The sequence below is a fragment of the Monoraphidium neglectum genome (assembly GCF_000611645.1).
Source record: "Monoraphidium neglectum strain SAG 48.87 unplaced genomic scaffold scaffold00299, whole genome shotgun sequence".
In the NCBI taxonomy this organism is placed as follows: Eukaryota; Viridiplantae; Chlorophyta; class Chlorophyceae; order Sphaeropleales; family Selenastraceae; genus Monoraphidium; species Monoraphidium neglectum.
The window spans coordinates 6822-18759 of NW_014013329.1; the positions used below are offsets into that span (position 1 = coordinate 6822).

At 64.5% G+C, this 11938-nt stretch overlaps 3 protein-coding genes across 3 annotated transcripts in view; 1 reads left to right on the forward strand and 2 right to left on the reverse strand.

Annotated features, from left to right (window-relative positions):
- MNEG_2602 (hypothetical protein) overlaps positions 1–2916 on the reverse strand; it is a gene marked incomplete at both ends in the record, with an annotated part of 4283 nt that extends 1367 nt beyond the window's left edge. Inside the window, 9 exons of the mRNA XM_014048919.1 lie at positions 37–399; positions 723–885; positions 1114–1140; positions 1350–1456; positions 1635–1716; positions 1847–1920; positions 2084–2169; positions 2450–2519; positions 2800–2916. Of these exons, the coding sequence (XP_013904373.1) occupies positions 37–399; positions 723–885; positions 1114–1140; positions 1350–1456; positions 1635–1716; positions 1847–1920; positions 2084–2169; positions 2450–2519; positions 2800–2916 (1089 nt within the window). The remainder of the gene's footprint in view (positions 1–36; positions 400–722; positions 886–1113; positions 1141–1349; positions 1457–1634; positions 1717–1846; positions 1921–2083; positions 2170–2449; positions 2520–2799) is intronic.
- Positions 2917–5002: 2086 nt separating this feature from the next.
- On the forward strand, positions 5003–6681 carry MNEG_2603 (plastid ribosomal protein S6; the record flags this gene model as incomplete). Its single annotated transcript, XM_014048920.1, has 5 exons — positions 5003–5116; positions 5450–5539; positions 5675–5760; positions 6068–6112; positions 6540–6681. The coding sequence occupies 5 exons, from the start codon at positions 5003–5005 to the stop codon at positions 6679–6681; spliced, it is 477 nt and encodes a 158-aa protein (XP_013904374.1).
- A 1043-nt stretch (positions 6682–7724) lies between these two features.
- MNEG_2604 (hypothetical protein) lies at positions 7725–11197 on the reverse strand (the record flags this gene model as incomplete). Its single annotated transcript, XM_014048921.1, has 3 exons — positions 7725–8403; positions 9016–9898; positions 10252–11197. 3 exons carry the CDS (start codon positions 11195–11197, stop codon positions 7725–7727), a joined length of 2508 nt encoding a protein of 835 aa, XP_013904375.1.
- Positions 11198–11938: the final 741 nt, after the last annotated feature.

The following is an 11938-nucleotide window of genomic DNA, read 5'->3' on the forward strand; positions in this document are numbered from 1 at the left end:
CAGCAGCGCCGTGACCGGCCCCACGTACGCCCGCACGTGCGTCGCCGGCGCGAAGCTCTCTCCGCCCTGCCCCGCCGGCGCCGCCGCCTGCAGCGCGACGGGCAGGTCGCCGCCGGGCGTGAAGGCGGTCACGCGGCAGCCGAGGCGCCGCAGCGTCGCCTCGGCTTCGAAGTCGGCCAGGTGGGGCTGGCCGGCCATGGTGACTACCGTGCAGGTGCCGCCCTTGATCGCGTCCTCCACAAATTCCCCGCAGACCAGCAGGCGGCCGCCGGAGGCCGAAGGGGCGGGCGACGGCGTCACGTTGCCGGGGGTCGATGCAGGGAGCCTCAGGGGGTCGAGGCAGCGGTACTCAACGAACTTCAAGGGGTCGGAGAGGAACTTGGAGGCCTCGTCCAGGGACTGGCGTACCAATCGCAGGTGTGGGACGGGGCGACATATGTATGAGATGGGGAGGTGGGGCAGGTCAACGGATCAGTTTTGGAGGGATAGTGACCAGACACACAGCCGATTGAGTGCGCTGTCGACGGGGCCGGATGGTGTCCCAATAAGGTGGAGCATGTAGCTGAGTGGGAGCTGGAGAGGCAGCAGCAGCTGCCACCGGGGCTGGCACATGCCAGTCACACCCAAACTTGTGCCGCATCGCCTGACCATCCGTCAAAGCCCGCGGGGGACCGCTCTTCCCCGCCCACAGAGATTGGCTGGGCCCCAGCCCAGGTGCCCACCTCCCTGGCCTGCTGGCGCATGCGCTGGGCCGTGGCGGACATGTCGTTGGTCCAGGATGACGCGTACATGTGCATGCCCACCACTGAGCCGGGGGCGTGCGAGCCCTGGCTGCCTGGGGGCGCGGCGATGCTGCGAGCGTAGAAGCTCTTGCGTGCCCATTCCCTGCGTGAGAAGTGGCGGTGTGGCGGCGTGGCGAGGGTGGGCGGCCGCCGTGTAATCACGAACGCGCCGTGGTGAAAGCAGGGGACAAGGCGCCCAGGGCAATCCAGGCGGGCCTCTCGAGGTACGTGGGCAAGCAGCGGTTGCAAGCAGTACGCAGTCGATGCATTATTGAGCGCCGTGGGGGCTAGCTAGCTGCAGCTTTTCTGCCAGAAGTGCGCTGACACTCACATGTGGCAGGTGTGGTTGTTCCAGCGGCTGATGGGTGGGGATCAGGGTACATACAACAGTTGTGGGGCGGCGAGGTTGATCAGGGCTGATAAAGAATGGCTAGGCCAAAAACCCACTCAGCACATGTGGAATGCTCAGCAGGCCATTGCGGTTGGCTGCTGAGGCCACCGTCTGGCGGCGCCAAGTGCCGCCCCCTCACCCTCGGGGCCTTCCCCTGTCCTGCCCGCTGCACCCACCAGGGTGTGAACCACTCCCCCATCTTGAATGCGTAGGTTTTGCGGCCGTCAGAGTCGGTGAGGGGGATGCCACAGACCTCCGCCTCCATACCCAGGCCATGAGTGGTCTGGGGGTGTGAATTGCAGCAGGGCTTTGGTACCACGTGCGAGTGCAAGGCCCACTTTGCCCCTGCCAGTGGAACATGGAGGTGCGTCCAAGGCAGGAGGCTGCCAGCCATGCATAATTATGGTGACGCTAGCCCCATTCAGAGGTCAGGGACCCCCTAACCCCAACACTCTCGTCACCTTGATGCCCCACTCAGTGATGTGGGGGCCCGTGACGTCCAGCGTCTCCTCAACAGGCGCCCCTGGCTTGACGTTGGCCGCCCTGCGCGCGGGTATTCGGATGTATTTGGGGCATTTGGTGAGCCAGCAGGCAAGCGCTCTGCGATGAGTGTCTTACGTGGGTCCAAGGCAGCAAGCTTACTTGCTGGTCGCGCAAGGCCTCGCCGCCGCACCTCTTGATGCCCTCCCTGATGATGCGCAGCCACAGCGGGTTGCCAGGCGCGCTGGCCAGCACGGCGTTGCCGACCTGCGCAGGAGGGTAATTATGCGCCAGTCGAGGAGCTGCATGAATGAAGGGCGAACGCCTGACATGCACGAGGGACGGGCACCCCGCCGGCCGCATGGTGGCGGCACACACCGAGGCAGCTGCAAGCCGCTGAGCATCTGATCACATCAAGCTGTGTGCCCACCTTGCCGGCAGGCGCCTCCAACTCGCAGTTGACGGCGAGGTCGAGCCCCTTGATGCTGGGCTCCATGGATCGGTAGCACTCCACATCTGAGAGGCGCGAGGTTCGGCACGGCAGCACATGCGTGTTGAGCCAGAGCGAGCAGAGCTTGCTCTCACAGAGGGAGCGGGGGGGGGGGGGGCAGGTCCCCTGCACGCAGGGCCTGCGCAAGTGTGCTGCCGCACGCCGCGCGTGCAGGGGCAGCAGTGTATTGCGGACAACTCCGGTGCAGTGAGAGCGTGTGTGGCCCGGCACATGCTGCGGCCGGTCACAGGCAACACACGGTCATGCTGGCAACGGTACCGCAGCAGGTTCCTCACTCAACCTCACCGTTGTCGATGTAAACACCACCAAATTTGTAGAGAATCAGCCACCGCGCTGCATCAGAGCGCTGGACGACCTGGGCAGGGTCCAGCAGGTCAGCAGGCAACAAGGTGAGACACGTGTGGGGGACGGCCTGGCCAAGATATAATCACACCCCTGCCGGGTACGCTAGCGCTTTGTCGCGCGCCCCAGCTCGTGGCAGCGCGTGCGATGTACAGACTCCTTGCTTACGTGCGCTTGTGTTGTGTTGCCGCAAGCAACGCGCTGCACCATCCAGGCTGCAGCTGACCGGTGCTTACTAACTGCTGCATTTGAAATGCAAGCCGCACCCGCTGAATTTGCGGCGTCATCCGCACCTGCTTGTAGCTCTTGAACGTGGGCAGAAAAAAGGCAAAGTCGCTCTTGATCAGCGACAAGACAGAGCGGTCATCCCAATACCGCACCTCCCAGCCTGGGTGGTGCGTCTGCATCATGGGGCCGGCAGGACAGGGAACATGAGGGTCGGCATCATGGGGGAGGGGCACGTTGTTGTTGTGCAGTCAACCCAACCGCGCAGCCCAGCTGTGTGGGCTCCGGTCCATTCATGACTCCCAAGTCTGGTCCTGCGTCGATCTCAGCCTGGCCAAATGGAACGCACTGGGGCGGCAGACAGGGTGTTGCAACACCTGAAGCCAACTGTGCGCACCCTCCACCACTCCCAAACCTTGTCTCGCACATATGTGGCAGCAACACACACTTGCCGTGGCCAAGCAACCCGCACACGGTACAAAATCCAGGCATGATTATTGCTCCCTGCTCGCCTCCAAATAGCCGGCGCACTCCTGGCCCGTTGATCACCACACTGCCTTGGACCAGCACCAAGCATACGCCATTCTGTCGCACAACACCACTTCCCCAAGCCCCACACACCTCACAAGATTTTATCCAGTAAAGCTTGAAACTTGATGTTGGCTCGTTTGCGGCAGCACGCATGGCACGCTGGCCCCTGTATCTCGGGCAAGGCGGCGGTGAAAGCGTGGTTGGCGTGTGTGTGTGAGTGCACGAGCGGGGAGCGCACCCGTCTAGGAGTGCATCATGCGGGTTGGCCCACTCTCTGCCCATGTGAACCCCACCCTGTGGCAAGGGTTTGTTCTCACCCTGAGTAGAATCGCTGTAGGGTGTCAACATACAGGACAGCAGGGGGTAGCAGCGTAGGTATTAGGAAGCCGTGCTTGTGTTCGCACACCATGAGCTTGAGTTTGGGGCGCGGCCTGTGCGTGTCAGCCCCGAAGCCTTCAACCTCATCGCAACACACAGCCCACAAAATCTTCAGCCACAAAACCCTTCCTTGCCCACATGAATGATTCGTGGCACTGCTGCTCCAGCTGTTTGCGGCCACGTCAGAGGCACCACGACGACGAGCAGGGCCGCCGCCAGGCCCCGCAACAACTTCGGCATGACACCGCGCTTTATAAGGCTTTCTAAACGACTGGAGGCCTCTTTCTCGGGCTTGACGGCGCGATCCTGTTGCCCGTCAGAACTTCCCGAGGCAGGGGCTTGTAGTACCGTATTGGTCGCGCGTGCACCTGAGGCCAGGGGATTTCATTGCACCTGATATTGTGCATTGTCTGTTGTGCTGTCTGCATACACAATTCTCCACACAGGGAGCGAACGCTGTCGGCAAAGGGTGAGTGCCTCGTTGACTCTCCAAGCCTGGCGAAGCGTGATGACCTACCTCTGCACGCGCTGCTGAAGTTTTGAAATGATTTGATCATTACGGCAGCGGTGCTCTTGCACTGCCTTCCCTCCGTGCTACTGGCGGTGTGCGCAGCAGGCCCTCGTATGCCAAAACCACTTTCATGAGGACCTGGTGCCCTCGAGCTTATGTCTGGGCGAGGAACCTCTGGCAATAACTTCCTGGAATGGCAGAGGCCTGTTCACGAAGGGGCCCTGATCGCCGGTGCTGCGCCAACTGGACTGTGAGATGGCGGCGGGGGTGGGGCACGCCACAAGCGGCGGACCGCCCGCACCTGCACCACGTCTGCTGTGGCAATTAGGCTCTGTTTGACTGCAGCTCTTTTGTTACAGTTGTGCGGGTTCTTCATCTCTGCTGCAGGATGCCTTGATTTATGCAGTGCGTCAGTGTGCTTGTAGATTGACCTACGAAGCAGTCGTGTCAACAACGACACCCTTGGCCTACTTTCCTGAAGGCATCGCTAGGGTCACAGTGTTGCTGGGAACTTGATGTGAGACAGTACACGCACGAAGGCATGGCACCATCGATGCACCTGGCTCCAAGCGTCTGCAGCAGCAGGTGGGGACCACGGCGCCACACAGCATGAAGCATTCAGAGCCTACCAGCACGTGTCCGCTTGTCACGAGGGATGGAAGCCACTGCGACGCCGCCTCAGGGCCACACATACATCGCCTGTTTGTCAGCGGGCATTTGAGAGGCGCCTCCACACCATTGACCCGTTCACTGCCTCGCCCTGCCCGTAGCGACTCCCATTGCTGTGCAGTACACAAGCCAGAGCAACGCGAAGTCTCATAGGCATCGACAGGGCGCGCTACCCGGGCACCATGCTCCAGCAGCAGTCTCTGGCGCGTGTGACGCGCAAGCCATTCACAGCAGCGGCAGTCACGGTGCCATGCCGTATCAGCAGCAGCTCGAGGGTGCAGCGCGGCAGCGCGCAGGTGGGCAACAGGAGTGCCTGGTCGGGGAGAGGCTGCTGGCGGGGCATGGCGACGCGCGCAGCCGTTCGTGACATACACGACTATTTCAGGCCTTTGAATAGCTGTGTGATTGGATTTCGACTCACCGGCGGTCTTGGGTGGCGATGGCCCCCGAGCAGTGGCGCAACGTGGCCAATGGCCACCTCGCATTGTGTCCATTGGAGCATATGCGGTGAACAAGGATCGAGGCGCGGCAGTTGAGCAGTATCCCAGCCAAGTCGAGCTGCACCCCGGCGCCGCCGGCTCATGCGCGACCCGCTGCTGCTCCCTCGCCCCGCCCTCGCATCACTGCAGCCCGTGCGTGCCGCGGCAGTAGAGGCGGAGCCTGAGTTTGACTACAAGACCCGGCAGTACGATCCCAAGGAGCTCAGCATCTCGGAGCAGGTGTGGGCGCAGCGCCGCAATTCCAAGCCAATTTGTGCTTGGCTGCCTACGCGCAGCCCGCTGTCAGCCCGCTGTCCTCTTTGGACGTTGCCATGCCTCATGCGGGGCCTCAATCGCAACCCCTTGAATTGCCAGGACCCTGAGCTGCTTAACCTGCCCAAGGGCTACCACTGGTACGAGACCATGCTGGTGCTGCGCGCCACCCTGGGTGACGAGGACAGGTGCGCGGGCTGCGCGGGCACAGGGGTGCTTGGACATGAGGGCCTTGGTAGCCCTGAGTACGCAAATACAGCTCGTTCCCCTGTTGTAGCGGACGCCGGCCGGCCGTGGCCGTGCGGGCTGGCCCAGGGGCACCGGCGGCCCAGGCGCCGCGTGCCGATTGTTGTGGGCAGCTGCGGCTGTCCTGTCAATGCGGCGCTCCGCCTTCCGGGTCTTGGCGGCTGGTACTGCTGGTCTGGCTGTGCACAGCGGTTGCCCGGTGGTTCGAACCATCCGCGCTCACACCTTTTCCCGCCGTGCTGTCTGCAGGGACCGCGAGCTGGCCAAGTTTGAGGCCTTCCTGAACAAGGAGCAGTGCATGCACATCAACGCGCTCGTGCGCGCCCGCAGCCGCCTCGCCTACCCCATGAAGGGGTGAGCGCATGGGCGGTGCAGGGCGGACGTTGTCTCTTGTGTGGGTGTGTGTGCGGGGGTGTGCGTGCGTGGCAGTGAGTGTGTATATGTGTGTGTGCTTGTGTGTGTGTGTGTGTGCATATTTTGGCGGGGAAACTGGGGATGTCAGAGTCAGGCCTCGCAATTGCAGGCAGGGAACTCGTGGCGCATGCATGTGGCAGCGCACCTGGTCGCATTTTCTCGTGTGGGGATGGCAGTCATTCGGACTTTTGAGGCTGCAACCAGACAGTCCAGCAGACGCTCTTCTTGTGTCATTGCCGCCACCCCCTACATTGACACCAGCAGTGCCTAATCGCCCCTCCAATCGCACCGCCCCTCCCCCCTGCAGCTCCAACTGGGAGGGCATCTACATCCTCTACACTTACGCCGCCCGCCGCTCCACCGCGCGCGCCGTGCAGCAGCTGCTGTCCAACCCCGAGGCCGGCTCGGAGGACGTCGTGCTGCGGTTCGTCACCTTCTGCAAGCACTGAGCGGATCGCGCGCGGCGCACAGCCCAAGGCTGCCGCGCGCGGTGCCGCGCCACAGGCGGCGGCCGCCTGCGCGGTGCCGCACCGTGTCTTGCACCAGCGCTTGGCCTCGCGTGCCGGAGCCTGGTGCACCCCTGGCAGGAGACTGGCGCGTGGCGGCCCTGGCGTGCAGTGCCCCTGGCGTGGAGCTGGCTGGTGCTAATCTGGCCGCGGCCACGAGGCCTTGGGGGCAACGTCCAGCGGCGCACGCCCACGTCAGCCGCTTGCGATGTCGCCTGATGGTTTAGGATTGGTAATTTGTGCCTCTGCAAAGTCTGGGGTCTGTTGCAGGGGACAGCAGTATAGCCCTGGTGGCCACGGTGCCGGCAGCAGCCAAGAGCAGGTCCATTTTCCAGGCGGCCGCCTGACCCTGGAGCCGGCTTGAGATCCAAGAAGAATTACCAGCACCGCCAGAACGCGTTCACGACTGTGCACGCACCGATGCCTCAGCAAGAAGCAAACGCCTGCGACGGACGAGCATCCAGCGGTTGACAATGCAGTCCTCAAATAACAAAGGGGTTTCCAAGCAAAAGCAGTCCCTGGCCCAAGCGCAAACGCGTTGCGACATTGGTCCCATTTTCCTTCATGAGTGTTGCAGGAAACAAGCAGGCCCCACGCCCTGTCAGCCTGAGTCCTGCTGCAGCCGTGCATGCGCACGGCGCGGCTGGCTTGCCAAGGCGGAACCAACCAACAAGCACAACACCTGCTGCTGCATTCGACGCAGGCGGCACGCAGTTACGCAGCGCACACAGCCAAAGAAGAATGGAAGGGCTTCAGTGGGCCGTGGCAATCAGAAACCACAAGCAGACCTCACAGGGAGACACACAGACAGACAATAGGGACATGGGCGAGGGGCCCAGGTTGGCCTTGTTGGGAGGATTGATTTGATGCATGCAGCCGGCGTTGCACGCTGCGTTGTTCCCCTGGGCACTGGTTCTGCGCACTCTCGTGAATCCCGGCCCGCCAAGACCAAGCCGGTGCGCGGCCGCGAAACAATGGCTGCCGCGCTAAGGGGGGCAGGAGGTGTATTTGTGCGAGTGCCACGCGCCGTCTGGGTGGCGCTCGCGCGACGTCAGGTACTGCAGCCCCGACCGCGACGCCCCCTCTCCAGCCGCCGCACCCGCATCCGCTGCCGCCGCCAGCTGCCGCCTCCCCTGCTGCCGCTCATGCGGGCTCGCCGGCGCCGCGACTGGGGCTGCCGCCAGGCTGCGGCTGGCCGCGCCGCCCGGCGCGCGCGAGGCGGCGTGCTGCTGGCCGCCGCCGTCGCCGCCGCCGGCTGCGTGCTGGCCCTCCAGCCGGCACTGCGAAAAGAATGACCGAGTGTAGTTGCGGCCCATCACGTCCACCGGGCGGCACGCCTCGAACGCCACGAAATCCTGGGCCGCATCCTCCCCCTTGGAGCAGCAGTCGACCTCGCCGTACAAGGGTATGCTGGACGCCGCCCCCCAGTCCACGCCGGCGGTCGCGAGCGCAGAGGCCGGGCCCTCAGCGCCTGCAGGGCCGCCGGTGGCGCGGCCCAGGGCCGCGACGTGCACCCAGGGCATCTTGCCCAGGCCGGAGATGTTGACCAGGTCGAATGCGCGCGCATGCAGCGCCCAGGCGGTGGGCATGTCGTAGGTTGTGCGCGATCCGGGGTCCATGAGGGTGCGGCGGTAGCCGAGGCGATGCAGGTCGTCGCATAAAAGGCTGGCGGGGTTGAGGGGATGATGGAGAGGCGGCAGGGTGGCGGCGGGGCTCAGAAGTGAGGGGGATTGACGCAGGGCGCTACATGGCGACCCGATTATGGGAAGGGGAACAGGGCTTGGCGAACACAGCGCAGCCGCCAGCGCTCCGCCAGTTGAGACGGGCTTGAGGAGCGCAAACCCGCTCGTGCACGCACCTGCACTCGCTGGGGCCACACGGGGTTGAATCGAGGGACAGGCGAGGGCGGCGGGATGGAGGGTGGGGGGTCAGTCTTGCAGCAGTTGCTGGCTTTGCAGGGTCGTCCGCGGTGCATGAGGTTTCGCGTGGCACAAGTGTGCGGTGTCGCCTCACCGCAGCCCGCTTGGCTCTCACCCCACCCTGGACAGCTGCGGTAAGCACACCCAGGTGGCAAAAACTCTGATGCCGCAAGACCTTACGTAGGCAAGCCCCCAAACGCAACACATCCACCTAATGCATGGTTGTCGGAGGCCACCTGCATGCATGCATGCATGCATGCGTGCATGCACAGCCTTGCCACGAATAGCTGCTCCCTGCAAAATGGCATGAACACGCAGCGCCACCCAACACCACCAACCCAGCATCACGCCCGCCCACCTCGCCATGCACTCCCCATCCAGATGCTTCCTGAATCGCAGCCCATCCGCAAACGGCTGCGCCCCCACGCGCGCCATGCCACCCCAGCCGCAGTAGACTGGGAACGGCGCGCCGCGCGCGAGCGCGCGGGTGGTGGCGCGTGTGCTGCCATAGGGCGGGGTCCAGCGCAGGCGGTGGCCCGACGCGTCCCTCATCACCCACACATCATACATGGGAAAGCGCACAAACGCCTCCGACGTCCTATTGCTGCCCTGCGCCGCGGCGATGTCCAGCATGCGAGCGAAGTTCAGCCGCTGCGGCGTCGTTGAACCTGCCAAACGGCGCCGTGCCCCGCCGGCAGCGCCAGCCCCGCCGGCTTCCGCGGGGGCGGCGTGGGCCGCACGCTGCAGCACCCGGCGGCTGTGCTGCAGGTGACCCCTTGCAGCTGGCGCCGCAGCGGCGGCTGGCGCCGCATCGCTGCCGCTGCCGCCCTGCAAGTCGTCGTGCTGCACCAGGCGCCGCCGGCCGGCGCCGTGCCCCGGGTTGCGGTTGTTGTCCACGTGGCCGAAATCCAGGGCCGAGACAAAGTCCGCGTCCAGCCACAGCAGGCGCAGCGCGTCGGCGGCGCAGAAGAAGACGTCATTGACGAACAGGACGTCAGAGGCGGCGAACACCTCTTGATTCATATCCCCCTCTTGTGTCGCCACCGCCGCTTGCGCAGCAGAGCCCTTGATGCCAGCCGCTAGCGGCTGCGGGCCGACGGGCGGCAGGAGGGCGTTGCGGGCTGCCGCAAGAAACTCGATCCGTTCCTGCCCCTGCTGCCGGGTGAGACTGCCGCCTGCAGTGATGTTGCATGGCACGCCGATGGGCTCCAGCAGCATGCGCAGCAGCGTCAGCCAGCGGCCTGCGGGTGCAGGACGAGGAGGGACACGCACGCCGCGGCAGCGTGGTGTGCAAGGTTTGGCTGACAATGGCAAATTCCATGAAGGAGTGTTGCATTGAGGATTGGGAGTGATTCAGGGATGGTGGGGGCGGATGGGGAGGGGTTGGCCAGCAAACTGCAGCGGCTGAGACACACGCATGCTGCATCAGCGAGCCTGCACGCTGGCAAGTCACCCACGCGTGCGCACTACTCCCAAATTGGCTCGCATGCAACAACATGACGTACATCTTGCCATGCGCGAGGTGCCGTGCTCCAATTGCCATGCGTCAGCTGCGCCCTTTGAACAGGGGGTGGATCACGCCGCCCGGCCGCACCAGTTTTGTCGCCCGCCTGGCTCCCGCTTTCGTACACAGCCACAAACACTCGGCTGCGCCCGCCCTGAGGATCGCCGCCGGCGCTGCCGCTGCTCCTGGCGCCGCTGCTGCTAATGTTGCGGCTGCTGCTGCTGCTGCTGTTGCCGCCGCCACCGCCAACGCCCTGCAGCCCCTGCTGCGAGAGCGCGAGCGTCAGCACCTGGATCATGAAATTGGGGGCCACCGCCTCGCTACTGCGGAGGTTGGCTGCGATCAGCATGCGCTGACCTGGCGGCAGCGTTGTGGGCTGCGTAGGGTCAGCCGATGCCATGCATGGGACGACCACCGGCTCCCCGCCCTTGACCGCAGCCGCGTCTTTAACTGCCAACAGCGCCTCAGCTATCATGCTGGCCGCCACCGATGACGGCGCCCCGGACGGCGTGCCGGCTGGCGGCGGCGCGGGTCGCGGCCGCGGCGCCTCGGCGGCGGCGGCGGCAGCCCCGCCCTGCTCGCGGGCGCGGGCGAGAAGGGCGTCGGAGCGGTGCGCGGCGTCCAGCGCTGCTTCTCGGAGGGCGACAGCATACGCGGCGCGTGCCTCGGCAGCCCCCGAGGTGGCGCCCGCAGGGGAGGCGGCGGCCGCGGCGGCGCGGTGGCGTGTGAGCATGCGTGCGACACGCTCAAGCCTGGTGTCGTTGGCGGCTGCCGCGTCCGCAATCACGGTCGCCAGGTCGGCCAGCGGCTGCGGTGCCACGAGCAAGTCGCGCTGCCCGACTAGCTGGCGCGGGGGCGCCGCGCCCGGCGCACAGCCCGGTGGCGAGTGGGCAAAGTCCTGCTGCTGCTGCTGCTGATAGTGGTGCGCCGGGGCCGCCTCTTGCTGTGGCTGGCCTGGCTGCACAGGTGCCTGCTCGAGCTTCAGAACAACGTTGCCTGTCTGCAGCCTCCATACTGCCTGCTGGCCGGCGGCCATTTTGGGCGCCGCAGCCCCCACTGCGCCCGAGGCAGCAACATAGAGGGCCACCACACCCAGCGCCGCCACTATCACGGCGCCTCCGAGGGCAAGCCTGATCCGGCGCACGCCCGACGAGGCGTGCGAGGGGCTTGAGGGCGCTGATTGCAACACCTGCCCCGCCTCATGAGCACTGGTAACTGCTCGGGCAGGGCGCCGCCCGCCATTCGGCGCCTTGGACTCTGTCATGGGGCTGCCCACATCTAATTCCGCCTGCCTTCGCTCAAAGGTCTGCCTCCAAGTCGCGCGGATGACGGTGCGTTGTTCGTTCCGGCAATCGTGTTAGCCAGGGCTGAGCACAACGTCCTCTTGCTTACTGGATGATATAGTATATGTGTGGTACCTGATACGTAGCATCTATCACATACCGGTATTCCCGCGCTAGATCATACATGGTGTTGACACTGGATGTCATCACATATAAATTTAGGGCTGATAAAAGGTGATCTTACGCTATGTCAACTGCACATGATCATGTGAGAGTCCTAGTGCGAGGTGCTTGTTAGTCAACATTGCTGCACCAACCGTTGACCTCACCAAGCAAGCGACATCCACTACCAGCACTCTTTGGGGCGCCATGGCCTGACATGACGATGTGGTCGGCCAAGGCATCACAATTTCTGCGCCCCTAGCAGCTTCTTTACAAGCACAGCTGTTCTAACGTGACCCAACAGTGGAGCTTTCAAGCGGCCCGGGGGGGGG